The 14,227-nt window shown below is 36.7% G+C and overlaps 1 protein-coding gene across 2 annotated transcripts; it reads right to left on the minus strand.

The window, feature by feature from the left end:
* Nucleotides 1–817: 817 nt before the first annotated feature.
* On the minus strand, nt 818–8,732 carry LOC148730133 (uncharacterized). 2 transcript variants are annotated; one of them, XM_088761637.1, is made up of 5 exons: nt 8,437–8,732; nt 5,805–6,946; nt 5,160–5,212; nt 3,225–3,308; nt 818–2,679 (listed from the first exon to the last, which is right to left on the minus strand). In XM_088761637.1, exons 2-5 carry the CDS (start codon nt 5,905–5,907, stop codon nt 2,503–2,505), a joined length of 417 nt encoding a protein of 138 aa, XP_088617763.1. In that variant the 5' UTR covers nt 5,908–6,946; nt 8,437–8,732; the 3' UTR covers nt 818–2,502. The 2 variants fall into 2 exon arrangements, 1 of the variants encoding a protein (XP_088617763.1); XR_016001904.1 differs by lacking the exons at nt 5,160–5,212; nt 5,805–6,946; nt 8,437–8,732 and adding an exon at nt 3,897–4,303.
* Between the last annotated feature and the right edge of the window lie 5,495 nt (nt 8,733–14,227).

Here is a 14,227-nt window from a genome sequence, read left to right on the forward strand (position 1 = left end):
GATCAAACCCCGTGCATTTCCCCACCTCCCTTTGATCCTCCACATTCCCCCGATCCTCCATAATCCCCCCCTGCCCCTTTTCCCCCCTTCCTCTCCTGATCCTTCCCTTCCCAAACGAATCTGCATCGTCCTTTTCTTCAACGTTACATTTACACTTGTGATTTTCTTCATGTGTATCAGCCATCAAGCCATCAAGAAAGAAGAAAGGCATGGTACGTTATGGATCATGAACAAGCTTATCAAATCAAGTTCACTTTTCATTTTGTTTTTTAAGTTTTGTTTGCTGGCTTTTGTTTGTTTGTTTGCTTGTTTGTTCTTTACTTTAAATGAGCTTTTCTCTTTTCTTATGGAAAAATAATTGCGGTTGGATATGACCGAAATTTCTTTTAGGAAATAATTAAAGCGATTTTCTGCTTATGAAATCAAAGAAGCTTCAATCGAAATTGAATTGAGTTGTTAGTCACATGTGAGGGTAGGGTGTGATTTTTCATTAGATTGCCATGGTAACCATGTCTTTCTGGATATGTTTAGTATCTACCCATGTACAAGGAAATGTGCATCAGCTGGAGGAGAGATTTGACATTCAGATCTTGGTAGTTAAAGGGTCAACGCAGTGAAAAGCATAAACGAGTAGAAAATATCTTTTATAAAACGCGAGTCGATTCCCACAAAAGGTTTTCCTCAATTACTGCCATTGAATTAGTGCTTTTTCTTTTAGGTTTGAAAGATGATGCCACAAGATCCAAGCAATTTATTGATCAACTTAAAGTTTATGAAAAGTCTCGCTCAGATACTACTGTTGTTGATAGCGTGGTGCTCTCGATAAAGTATACGTTTTAATTACGAAATGTCAAAATCTTAAGTACAACCCAGATATTCTAATCTTGCAGACTGCAAGTGCTCGTGCACTATACTATGTATGCTAATTTCATTGCGAGTCACATGTGAGCGTGCAACACTGTCCACTTTAAAGAAAGAGTACTAAGAAGAGCGATGATCGCGTAGTGTCTGTCGGATTTATAATGTTCAGAAATCTTGCGCTCTTAAAAAGGCAAAATTACAATTTCGAAAAAAAAAAAGTATTTTGGCGGGAAAATTGTCTCTGGGAAAAAAAGTCTGCGTTCTTGAATTGAGCTTAGTGTTTATCAAACAATATAGTAAGTCTTTTAGCGGGAAAAATGTTTGGGAAAAATGTTGGGGAAAATGTTGGGGAAAATGTTGGGGAAAATGTTGAGAAAAATGTTGGGAAAAATGTCCGATGTAAAAAAATATTTTCTCCCGTCAAAGACAAGTATATCTTTGGTTTTAACACCAAACGCCCTTCAAATCTGCAGAAAAGTTTTTCCTCTTGGCAACCCTCCATACGCAAAAAAAGTAAAGCCTACATAATACAATGTATATAGGAAGTTCATATATTTTGAACGGCGGTATTAGATACGTATGATGCACGATCCTCGCAGTAGAGAGCGCTATATATGCGATAGCGAAATCAGACCTGAAAAAAATCAGGCCTCTACGGGATTCGAACCACTGACCTCTGCGATACTGGTGCAGCGCTCTACCAATTGAGCTAACAAGCCAACTGGGAGCAGGCCGTTAAGTTGATTCGTAGTAAACCCGTGATGATAAATCAGATACAATGTATGTATAAAGTTCATATATTTTGAACTGCGGTGTTAGATACGTATGATGCACGATCCTCGCAGTAGAGAGCGCTATCTATGCAATAGCGAAAATCAGACCTGAAAAATATATGAACTTCATATATACATTGTATCTGATTTATCATCACGGGTTCATTACGAATCAACTTAACGGCCTGATTTTTTTCAGGTCTGACTTTCGCTATTGTATAAATAGTGCTCTCTAATGCGAGGATCGTGCATCATACGTTAAGCCCATATTTTGACTAGTTACCAGGCCCAAACAAACCCAAACAAAACCAAGCACCTTGTCGTGTTGTAAAAGTCTGGATTGACTCTGCCGTGACCTTTGACGACCACGCTGATCTTAACTGTCCTCGAGCTGCCTGGATAATTTACGTCGTATCAATAGAATGAAACATCTTTTGGACAACAAAACTCTTACTTTAATTATTAACGCTCTTGTTTTCAGCAGGCTTTTCTATTGTTCTACTGTTCGGGGTAATACCTCTAGCAAAAGCATTTTCTAACCTACAACTCATTCAGAACTTTGCTTGCAGAATAATCCCAGGTATCAAAAAATTTGATTATGTCTCTGCTGCGCGCAAATCCCTTGGTTGGTTAAGTTTCCCTCAAAAACTTCAATTGAATACCGTTACCATGGTCCATCAGAGTAGAACAAAGCAGGCACCACCCTATCTTTGCGATTTATTTCATGATAGATTTAATGTGTCCGGACGAAATACTAGAAATATGTCACAGTTAACCCTTGGATGAACAGTTAACCTCTTCTAAGTAATTCTCACTGTCACTACTTTCTTGCTTAGAGTCACTTTTATTATCTTATATTTTACTGTCACTACATCAAAAACAAAAACAAAAATCCAAACCAAATTTTCAATGAAAAAAAATTTATGATTTTACATTCAGTCAAGAAGATGCCTTGACAAAAAAACACTTCAACCAGCCTTGACCTAATTGATGAAACAGGCACAACTTTATTTGGAGCCTTCTTTTTTGCTTCTTTACTCATCTCCTAGAAAGGAAAGTGATATTACCTGAGAAAGTAATACTAGTAAATTTCATTTTTTTTAATCTTTATTACACAGCAATTCATAAAGAATCTTAAATTCACAAATATAATTTGTTAGAGAATGCCTCACAGGTGAATAGTGCTGATTCACTGGTTCAGAAGTGATTGGCAAGGTGCCACTGACCGCCAAGCAACCAAAGAAAACAATCTCCAACTATTTTTTGTTATATTGACAGAAATATACTACTTTTTTTATTTCTGTATGGTATAATAATATATCAAAAAAGTTATTCACTCAAGTGTTGGTGAATACTATAGTGGTGTATATAAACCCAGCCAAGTGGCAAGGTTAATATCCACCATTATTCACCTCCACTGAGGTGAATACTTGCTACACGGAACAATTTGTTTTACTTCTGTTAGAAAGAGAAGAAAAATACTCTAAGAAAAATATGTTTTAGTTCACCAGAATTTCTAATGAAGAACAAAATACAAAACTTAACCTGGACAGCAAAAATTGAAGGTTTTTGTTTCAAATCACTGCTTACCTGAATTTTACTCTGCCTCTCTTTCAGCTCCTCTGGAGAAATAACTTCTTCTGCTACCTTGTTTATTGTATTGTCACCTAGCACCTAAAAGGTCAAACAGGAAGCTTAACACTTACCCATGCCACTCTCATAACAACTAAATTCTTGTTTCTCATTAGCAAAATACTGGACATGTCCCAAAAGTGAAAAAAAAAATGTTTACATGTGAATAAGAAGTGGTTCATTGAGTAGATTTTAAGTGCAGCTCAAAGATAAGGGGTCCAAAATATGCTTGTTAAACTCGTACAGAATATGCCTACTTAAGAACAGCAGCAGACTAATCTTGACAGACAAACATGTACAATGAAAACAGTGTTTTAAAAAATGCATCCCTATTCTGGGATGTCAAAATTTGTCAACACATCAAGGCAAATTGTGAGAATGTCTTAAGTAACTCTTTCAATACCAGAAGTGATAATTAACAATTATTCCATGAGCGTGTATTGTATATGAGATGATAGATAGCCAATGAGGTGTGTAGCACCAAGTTGGCTATAATCATCTCCTATCCAACAAGTGCGAGTGGAATAATTGTTTTATAAAAAACGCCCCCAAGATATTAGACAAAATCAATCTTCTCTTCTTCTCTTCTTTTTAGCTCTGTTTAAATTTTAAGCTAATGCATACACTTACCATAATTGTAGACTATGGTATATTGGCTCATATACCATAATCATGGCTAAGCCAATAAAAAGTCTTGAATTGCATTATCCAATTGTGACCAGGCTCGCAACTGTGCATGACATTGCAATATTTTTTTGTTATAATTTTAGAATTACATCTTCAGAAACTATTTCCTATGATAATCAAATTATCATACACACAGGATTTGCATCATAAATTTCCTTTAAGTCACACCACCACACCTAACTATTTCCTATGATAACCAAATCAACCTAAACACAGGATTTGCAGCTAAATTTCCTTTAGAATGATCACACCTAACTTCCAAAATTTTAGAGAATTTCTTGCTGTTGTTCGATTCCTTATAAAAGAAGTACAGTTAGTTAGTTTAACTCAGTAGTTCAGGGTGTCAAGACCAGCACTTACAAGCTCAGAACCTCTTGGTCACAAAAAACGAACTCCAGTATGTGAAACCTCAAGTTAGTGACCTATTTTTCTGAGGATTTGCTTGCAATAACCCTTTCTTTTTATCAGTAGTATTTCTTTTGTACTTTCCTGTATAAATAAATTTTATTGTGGCTATAAGTCTGTCTCGTTGTTCAAATAACAACATCAGAACCTGCCTTAGTCACACAATGATCCAGTTTTTAATAATAACATAAAACCTCTCCCTTAAACAATCGAAGCATTATTCAGCCTACATACAGGTAATGAGAATTCTTAAACTTATCAGGTAGAAGTTGTTATCTTGATATGATACCAAATTCCTGTTACTAATTTTCAAGGAAATGTGTAGTGGCTAGAGAGGAGAGTTAGCAATCAGATCTTGGGAATCATGTGAATTCTGAAGAATTGAGTGAGTATAAGTAGGTTCACAGTGCAGCTCAAAGATAAGAGGCCCAAAATATGTCTGTTAAACTCATAGAGAATCTGTCCAAGACCAGGGCAAGACTAGTCTTGACAGAAGAGCATACACATTTAAAACAGTGTTTTAAAGCATGCATGTCTATTCTGGGATGTCACAATTTTTCCAAACATTAAGGCCAAGTATTAGAAATTGTCTAAAGGGATATAATTCACTCAAACTTTCACTAACTAAGCAAGCAAAATTGAAGAGTGGGAGAGAAAAAAAGCCCTGAGTGACTTACGACAAACTACAAGGTTCTCCTTCCAAATTGTCATGTATCGCCTGACAAAAAAGTGAGAAGTTGGTGTTCCATCATAAATAACCTTTGGGTTCTATTCTAATCACCCCTTTAACTGTTATCTCACCTTCACTGGTACAGCAGACATGAGTTGAGCCTTTGCTCTACAGTTTAGACAGTCTTGAATGACCAAGAAGAACAAGAAAATTAAAAATAACTTCAATTACACTTTTTTGTCCCTAAACAAAATTCTCAAATGTCATAGCTTAGCAGCTCAATTTAAGCAACAAAAGGACAGTTCACAAATTATGCCTTAGTTTGCAACTGAGAAGTACACATAAATTTTTTTTTTCTTACAGAAAACAAGTGAACATGCAATTTAAAAGTTTTATATCAATGACTCTGTTGAAATTATGGTTATCTTTTTAATTCTGAATAAAAAAATTCTACCCTTACCAATGAGTGGTAGAATAAACTATAATTGTAAAATAATCTGACATGACCAAATAGATTTACCTAATAACCCTAACATGAGTATGCATATTCTCCATACTGTTCTCTATACATTCCCTAGGGTGCTAAGAAGGAGAATTTGTTAAACAATGAAGAGCTTATCTTTTGTTGGTGACGATTTTCCTAATTCTCCTGACCTTTATGTGTGATACAGGGGCGATATTGTATTGAGAAAGTAGATGTTAGTCACTCTTGGGGATAAAGAGTTTAGATGAATTTGAACTAAAAACAAAAAATAATGCTCTGCAACATGTCTTACCAAAGCCAGTCCCTGATACAACCAAAACAGAAAGTGCGTGAGCAAGGCAAAGTGTGTGCCAATACCATGAGTTCACAACAGATACAGCAAAGTAATTCCTCATTTAAATCTTTCAGGCACTTCTTTGATCTGCTGTCAAATACCAGTCAAAAGAAAAATTTAACATGAGCTCTGGTAATGCCATTTAAACAATTCTCCCTGTGTTCTTTTAGAGAAATACTTGGCAATTTGGATGGAGAATATAGCATTCTATAGAACTGAGGGGAGAATGACTAAGTGGCGATACTCCTAGTTGCTTCATGCTAAGAAAACCATGATAATTAGTCCAACTGGGTGGGTCACTTTAAGCTCTAGTACAGACTTATCTAGTAACTTTTTTGTACCAGATATGACACTATGGGCTTTTTTCCCACATATTTCTTCAATATACAGAATGCCTTCAGGGGAGAGTTGCATCATGCATCATGAAGTTGTGTTTAATTCACCTACCTCTTGGAGTTAAATATACCTTTGTTCATTTTAACTTCTTCCTGTGGATCAACCTTTTGATCACCTTCCAAAACCTGAAAAATATATTAATGTTTATGATGGTGGCCAAGAGCACTGTGCTAAAAGATGCTAAGATACCTTAAAGAATAAATAATTTTAGTTAAGAAGTGTTGTTGTTGTTGTTGTTGGATACTCCTAAAACCATATATCTCTACCATAAAAGTTTCAAATGTGCTTCCAAAACAAAAATAACTACTTCTCTTACTCTCAACATTGATTGCCAAAAGATGACAAAAATAGTATCCAGACTTAACTGAACAACACTTAAGCCAGTGGCATTTATGATGGCATTTAAAGAAAATTGAGAGAAAATTTTCAGAAGGTTGGGTTAGTCTTCCTATTTCAATACAGCAACAGGTAGCCTCATAATTTCATGTGTCTTTCTAATGATTGAGATAATATCATACACTTTTCTGGAGCATAAAACTGAACTTCCTCCTTTAAATAATTATGTTTAATTTGTACATTTTATTAAATATCTGCTACAAATTAAATATTGTAGTTTCACTATATGATGCCTTTAAATTATAAGTAGTCAAGAATTGACCTGCTTGCCTTCCATGCTGCCTTTGGCCTTCTTTTCCCAAGGGGAACTGAAAATTATCAAAACATTACTCAACCCTAGGCCTGACCTGTTTTGGATCTGTGTTTACATAATGACCATAAGTAATGCTGTTTTACTTTTTTTTTACTAATTTTTATTTAATTATATGATTCAAGTAAATACCATTTCATGACTCATGAATTCTGCCTTTAATTGCACTTGAAACTGATATATGGCATCAGTTTTTACAAGCAATTCAATGCAGAATTCTACAGGCAAGGGGATGTTCAACTGATTTGGAAATCTATTTTACCTATTTAAATACCTGTCAAGCTTAACATAATGGAGAACATACAGTATTGCCACTTTCCCAGGAGGGTATGCCAGTCCATTGCAGTTCATCCCTTTCCCCTTCCCCCTCAGTAGTTCCTCAAGTTCCCCTGACAGCTTTTTCTGTTACCCTTTTATACACTCTTGGGTGGAGAGAGGAGCTGTGAGAGCACACTGAGTCATGTCTATGAACACAACACAATTGCCTCTCTGTGGACAACTTATAAACAGGTACCCTTCTATCACAGTACATGAATTCTTCCTATCTTATTTTCATAAGACGTCTTATAAGAATTCATTATTCTATCATATTTCTAGGATCTAAAACCCCACAGTCCCCTCATAAATTTTTCACCTCTCTTTCCAGAAGCCCACACTCCTTCCACTGGGTCCAATAGCCCTACTAAGGGACCAGTCATTTATTACAGGGTAAGGGGGGGGGGGGGGGTTGGCTGGTGCAAATGGGGTGGGGGCATACCATTTTGTGCACCTGAAAATGGGGGGCTGCATAAAATTGTGCAACCATTTCTGAGGAGCCATTTACTTTTATGCATTCCAATTTCCATTGCACAAAAAAAGAAACACTCATGGAATCATTAACATTAGTCAAATATGATTTATTATCGAAGTGATGGCACAACAAACCAACATAACATGGTGTATTAGCAGTTCTTTCACATTGGAAAAAAAACTTCATGGATTACTCTGTATTACTCAGTATCACTGTCCTCTGATTCACTGTTTGAGGAGCTGAGGGCAAGTACTCTTTAATTACAAGCTTAATCACTTATAAGCCTTCTTTCCATTATTTGCTTTAGCCAGTAAACTTGTGTCCCTTTTAAGGATAATTATTTGAGCAGCCAACTTCCTTAACTGAAACCTCACCATCAGACAGTAGTTTGGAGATTAAAGCCTTTCTCTTATTTTCGCTATTTGCTTTACAAGTTTAGTGAGTTTCTGTGGTTGAGGGCAGGTCATCTTATTTCATGTACAGACTCAAAGGGGGGCCACATTATGTTATGCAGTGGCAAGAACAGGCTCATGGGAAATTATGTATAGGAAAATTAAAATGCACCAGCCCACCTCCACTCCAGCCTCTAATAAATGACCGGTCCCTAACACCTTTCAAAAGTACCCCTACCTCTCTGTCATGTACCTATACCTTAGTACTTCGCTTGGTGATTTACAGGATTTTTCCATTTACTTCACCTTCGCACACTCCCATCTCTTGATCCTTCTCCAAAGGAGCCCACTTCTTCAGAATCATAATCTTTGGCAGACCTCACTAAAAGTATAAACAAGCTCTGAATCGTACGCCGACAAACTCTGTCCTTCTTTTGTTTTAACGCCTGCACCTTCAAAGACAACTACATCACCGTCGCATAGGACAGCAGAGCTACGCTTTGTTAAGCCTGCAGAGCAGGAGTAATTTGGGCGAGCGAGTGCTTAGTTTTGTCTTAGGGAGAAATGGCCGCCATCTTTGATTTTAGTGGCAAGGGAAGGATGGGGAGAGAATGCAATTTGTACCGAGGGGGTGAGTGACGGTCAAAAGTAAGGAGATGGGCTGAGGTTGGTGGGTGAACATCTTACTCTGACTCCAAATCAAACACGACGTCGGATAAACGATCAGGAGCTTGTAATCTTAACTCGCCCCAACATGACGCCTGCACAGCAGGCTAGGCTTTGTTTTGTTTACTAACAAGTTTTTACAAGTTTTTACAAGTTTTTACAAGTTTATTAGGTCTTCCAAAACAGTTACTTACAATAAACACCGACTACAAATAGCGAGCCAATCTAGGCGGGCGATGTTAAGGACAAACAAACACGAATTAGTAATTGAAGGCGTTAAAAAAGTCGATTTTGAATACATTATTTGTCAAAAGAGGAAAAAGAAATGATAAAAAGTGAAGAAAAACATAATTTATGATTGGATTGTAATTAAGATGCCTTTTTTATTTCAGAAATAAGAGTGCTAGTGTCAGCATAACTGTTCAGAGTTTCTAGAGTTTCAAATAGTAATACTTGAATTTTCTTTTTGAACATATGCATTGCCAGTTTCCGATAGCTTTTGGGAATGCTGTTCCAAATTTTAGCACCAACAATGGAAAAAGAGTTTTTATGATGATTGAGCCAACTGATGATTAATATAGTAGTTACCAGAAGATGATGAACGAGAATTATACTGATGTATGTCTTGTGTAGAAGTATAGATTACAGATATTTTGAGGTGCAGAGTTAGCTGTTATATCAAACATTAAGATTGATGAAAGTTTGAAGTAGAGCATTGAGATTGGCAGAATGTTAGATTGGGCGAAATATGGAATTGCATGCGTTCTGAAAGCCAGAAAATTGATGAGGCGGACGGCTCTCTTTTGGAGTATAAGAATTTTTTTCTAAATGAGATTTGGAAGCTCGGCCCCAGGAAATGAGGCCGTAAGATATATAGGGGAGAAATTAATGAATTTTTAATACTTAGAAGTGTTTTTAAAGGGACAAAGTGTCTTAGTCTCGAAATAATTCCAATATTTCTGCTGATTTTTAGAGAAATATATTTAATGTGGTTTCCAGGATAAATGTTGGTCAATTATTACCCCTAAGTATTTAACATTATCACAAGTAAAATGCTCATGGATTTTTCCGACATATGTCAATGAAGTGCCGTATGCGAGGGCTAAAGACATCGATTTCTCATCGGCTAAGAAGCTCAAAGAAAAGCTCGACCAAAAAATCGAGGATCTACAACAGCCGCAAGCCTCGAACAATACAACAACTTCTAGTTCCTCCTGTTCTTCCCTTTGATTTGTGATGATTTTAGGTATAGCGCATTAGATCATATATATAATGAATTTTGCGCTCTAGAAATAATAAAATTATTAAATTACTATACGAAAAAATCCTTAGTCTTTATGCTTTCCACTTTTGCTCGAACAGCCAACAATAATGCATAAAACCATCCCTTCTTTCTCACATGAACTCTTCGTTAGATACGGTTTGTTTACGCTCGAGGGACACCAAGATGGCGGATAGTAACCGTTGCTAAGGTATTGGTCACGTGGGTGAAATCCAAGGATAGCCTGTCTAGGTTACTTGGCAGCTTAAACATCTTGCGGGAATTATCTTGTGGATTGGCCTTTTTACTTCTGGTTTTTTTTCTTTGTTTTGTTTGCTGGTTTTTATTCTCTTGATTTGTTTGTTTGTTTCTTTCTTGTTTACTTTAAATAAGTGGTTTTTTTTTCAAAGAAATTAATAAATCGATTTTCAGCTTAATCAGTCGAACATAAACGAGAAACAAAACGCCATGTGAGTAAAATTCAAACTTACCAAATTATGCTGAGGGGAACAACTCAATCAAGGTCAATCATTGAGGGATATTTAGTATGTGTCAAAGCTCGAGTAATGAGATATGACACTTGATCGACATGCAAAGTTGCTCGTTTGCTTGAGGAAGCGGTCACTATTTATCCTTTGGCTAGGTGGGTCGGGGAATTTTGGCTGTCACCATGCAATTTATCTGATTCCCTCTCCCCCCCTGGGGCTCCGTTGTATTCAGATGATCCCCCATAATTGGCAGTCAATTCTCTATAGTCCCCCTTTAATCTCTGTTAGTGACAACTGTTTGCCATGGCAACCAGAAGAGTAGTCCTTACACTCCCTCTTTTCGATCTAATTCCCCTCCCCCCCTGGGGCTCCGTTGTATTCAGATGATCCCCCATAATTGGCAATCAATTCTCTATAGTCTCCCTTTAATCTCTGTTAGTGACAACTGTTTGCCATGGCAACCAGAAGAGTAGTCCTTACACTCCCTCTTTTCGATCTAATTCCCCTCCCCCCCTGGGGATCCGTTGTATTCAGATGATCCCCCATAATTGGCAATCAATTCTCTATAGTCTCCCTTTAATCTCTGTTAGTGACAACTGTTTGCCATGGCAACCAGAAGAGTAGTCCTTACACTCCCTCTTTTCGATCTAATTCCCCTCCCCCCCTGGGGATCTGTTGTATTCAGATGATCCCCCATAATTGGCAATCAATTCTCTATAGTCTCCCTTTAATCTCTGTTAGTGACAACTGTTTGCCATGGCAACCAGAAGAGTAGTCCTTACACTCCCTCTTTTCGATCTAATTCCCCTCCCCCCCTGGGGATCTGTTGTATTCAGATGATCCCCCATAATTGGCAATCAATTCTCTATAGTCCCCCTTTAATCTCTGTTAGTGACAACTGTTTGCCATGGCAACCAGAAGAGTAGTCCTTACACTCCCTCTTTTCGATCTAATTCCCCTCCCCCCCTGGGGCTCCGTTGTATTCAGATGATCCCCCATAATTGGCAATCAATTCTCTATAGTCTCCCTTTAATCTCTGTTAGTGACAACTGTTTGCTATTGCAACCAGAAGAGTAGTCCTTGTTTTGTTCAACTTAGTCCGTGACGTTTTTCCTTTGTTCTTGTTTTTTTTGTTGCATTACGTTTCGGTACATATACACGAGGTAGAGTTTGGTCACATGTTTTTTGGACTGTAGCTTCTCACGCATGTTCTTAACGACGAGCTCTTGCGGGCCGTAAACTCTTCTTTTAATCGTTTGGTTCGCACAAAATGTAAGTAGGATTTCGATTGACACTTGTTTTAGGTATTCATTTTGTTTATTCGTCTTCTTGTTTGTTTTCTTTCTCAGTTTTCACCGTCTTGTAACCGATTTTTCGTGACATGTTCATACTATTAATTGTGATGGTCGAAAATTAAAGGAATATTACGGATAACGCCTCGAAGCTTTGTGCTATCCCCAACAGTCCTTACACTCCCTCTTTTCGATCTATTCAGTCCAGTAACTAAAAACAGCTGTTTTAAAATAACTTTTTTTATATGTAAGTTAGCCTATCGATTGAGCTAAGTAAATTTTGTAGACTCTGTTATGCGTTTGGTAACTAGTACTAGTTTAACATTTTCAGTGAGAGAAACATTTGATAAATAACTCTGGTATTTTGAGGAAATATGGAACAGAAATGAAGAAATTAGTTGAGTTTAAACTGTGTGCAGTTTTTCGTGATTATGCTCATCGTGGTACAGAGATAACTATTATTAAAGATAACTGTTATTAAAGGAAAAGAAACCTTGAAGTAATGATAAAACTGCAGCTAATATTTTACTCAGTAAGAATTTTAGAAAAAATCTAATAAATTTTATATCCCCATTCCACAATGGGGAAGTTGTTTTAGGGCGTGTGGTTCTGACTAAAAATTAACACTAAATACATTATAAAATGCAAAAAATATTCTTTCAGTGAAAACGTGTTTGGCAAGATAAATTTAGCAGACTTTCATATTTACTAAAACAACCTTCAAACACCATACTAGTATATCACACAAAACCCTTTTTTTAAAACATGAATTGTTTAGGCATGCACTCTACGGTTACTTTTGATGTTCTTTTTCTTTTTCATTGACAGGGTCTGTCAAAAAAGAAAACAAGTTTCTTTTTCTTTGTTAAGAGTCTAATGCCCATAAGATTTTTTATTCAAAGCCATGTGAAATCTGAGAAGCTTCGATCAAAAATGAAGTCATTAGTCACAAGCAAGGATAGAGAGTAACCTCTCTTTAGATTGCCATAGCAACCATGTCGGAAATGTTTGGTATCTATCAACGGAAACACCCTACATAATGTTTCGCCGTGCTACTTAAAAACATAAAAGTAGATTTTATTTTAGTCATATCGAGAGAGAATGCAGGGTCATGTAATCACAATCTTTTCGATAGTTGAGGCAAATAATCAAATACAGCTCTGAGGAGAACATGGATCACTTTAACCCCGGCTGCGGAAATTCAATAAGACCAACTTACATTAAAGCTGAAATTAGTGCTGTCAAAGTATTAACAAATAAAAGAGTGATGTAAACATGGATTATGATCAGGAACCGGTTGGAGGATTTTAGTTGTGTCACGAAAAATTGATCTGATCCTCCAATCAGGCTTTGCAATATTGTTATGACCCCTCCCCCCCCCCCACCTCATTGGAAGTTAATTGGCAGTTAATTTTCGATAGTTCCCCCTTTGTTCTATGTTGGCGACAACAAGTTTTGGTAGTGTCACGATAAAATCTTTTGAGTAGTGTGATGTTGTATATTAGTGTTGATGTACTACCATGGAGTAAAGCGTGAATCGGATCGTGTGCTCTACACAGCTGCTTTATTAGAATAACAAGTCAAGATTACAACTGCTCAGTTGAAATGAGTTGGTTTTTAGACTCCAAGTCACGAGAATGTGCAGAAATTTGGTGCCTTTTAATATATACTTTTTTGATGGTTTGCATTTATACACAGCTTCAGTTTACGCGTTCTTGCGTTCAGCGGTATTATCAAGTTTCCTCTGATCTCAGATTTTCATTTGCCAAGGCCGATAATGAATTTACCCTTGAACTCCCAGTAGTGATTAACATGTAACTTCTCCCCATAATACCCCATACATTAATTCAGAACAAGTAATGAGAATACTCAAACTTATCAGGTAGAAGTTTTTACTTTGATCTAACACCAAATTCTCGTGACTAATTTACAAGAAAATGTGTATTAGCTGGAGGGGAGAATTGACAGAAATTAAAGAACTTTGGAGCTCGAGTTAAAGAGTTAACGCAGTGAAAAGTATAAACGAGTAGAAGATATCTTATGTAGAACACGAGGTGATTACCACGATAAGGTTCTCCTCGATGACATTGCCATTGAATCATCATCTTTTTCTTTTAGGTTTGAAAGATGATGCCATAAGATCCAAGGAATTTATGGATCAAAATAAAGTTCATGAAATGTCTCGCTTAGACATTTAAAGAAAGAGCGTCAAGAAGAGCGATGTCCGCGTAGTGTCGGGTTCATCATGATTGAAAATCTTGTGCTTTTAGAGGGGCAAAAAGTGTAATTTCGAAAAAAAACTTAGGTCTTTTGGCGGGAAAATTGTCTGTGGAAAAAAGGTCTGCGCTTTTGAATTGTGCTTGGTGTTCATCGAAAAATATACGAAATCT

The sequence above is a fragment of the Stylophora pistillata genome, chromosome 5 (assembly GCF_964205215.1).
Source record: "Stylophora pistillata chromosome 5, jaStyPist1.2, whole genome shotgun sequence".
In the NCBI taxonomy this organism is placed as follows: Eukaryota; Metazoa; Cnidaria; class Anthozoa; order Scleractinia; family Pocilloporidae; genus Stylophora; species Stylophora pistillata.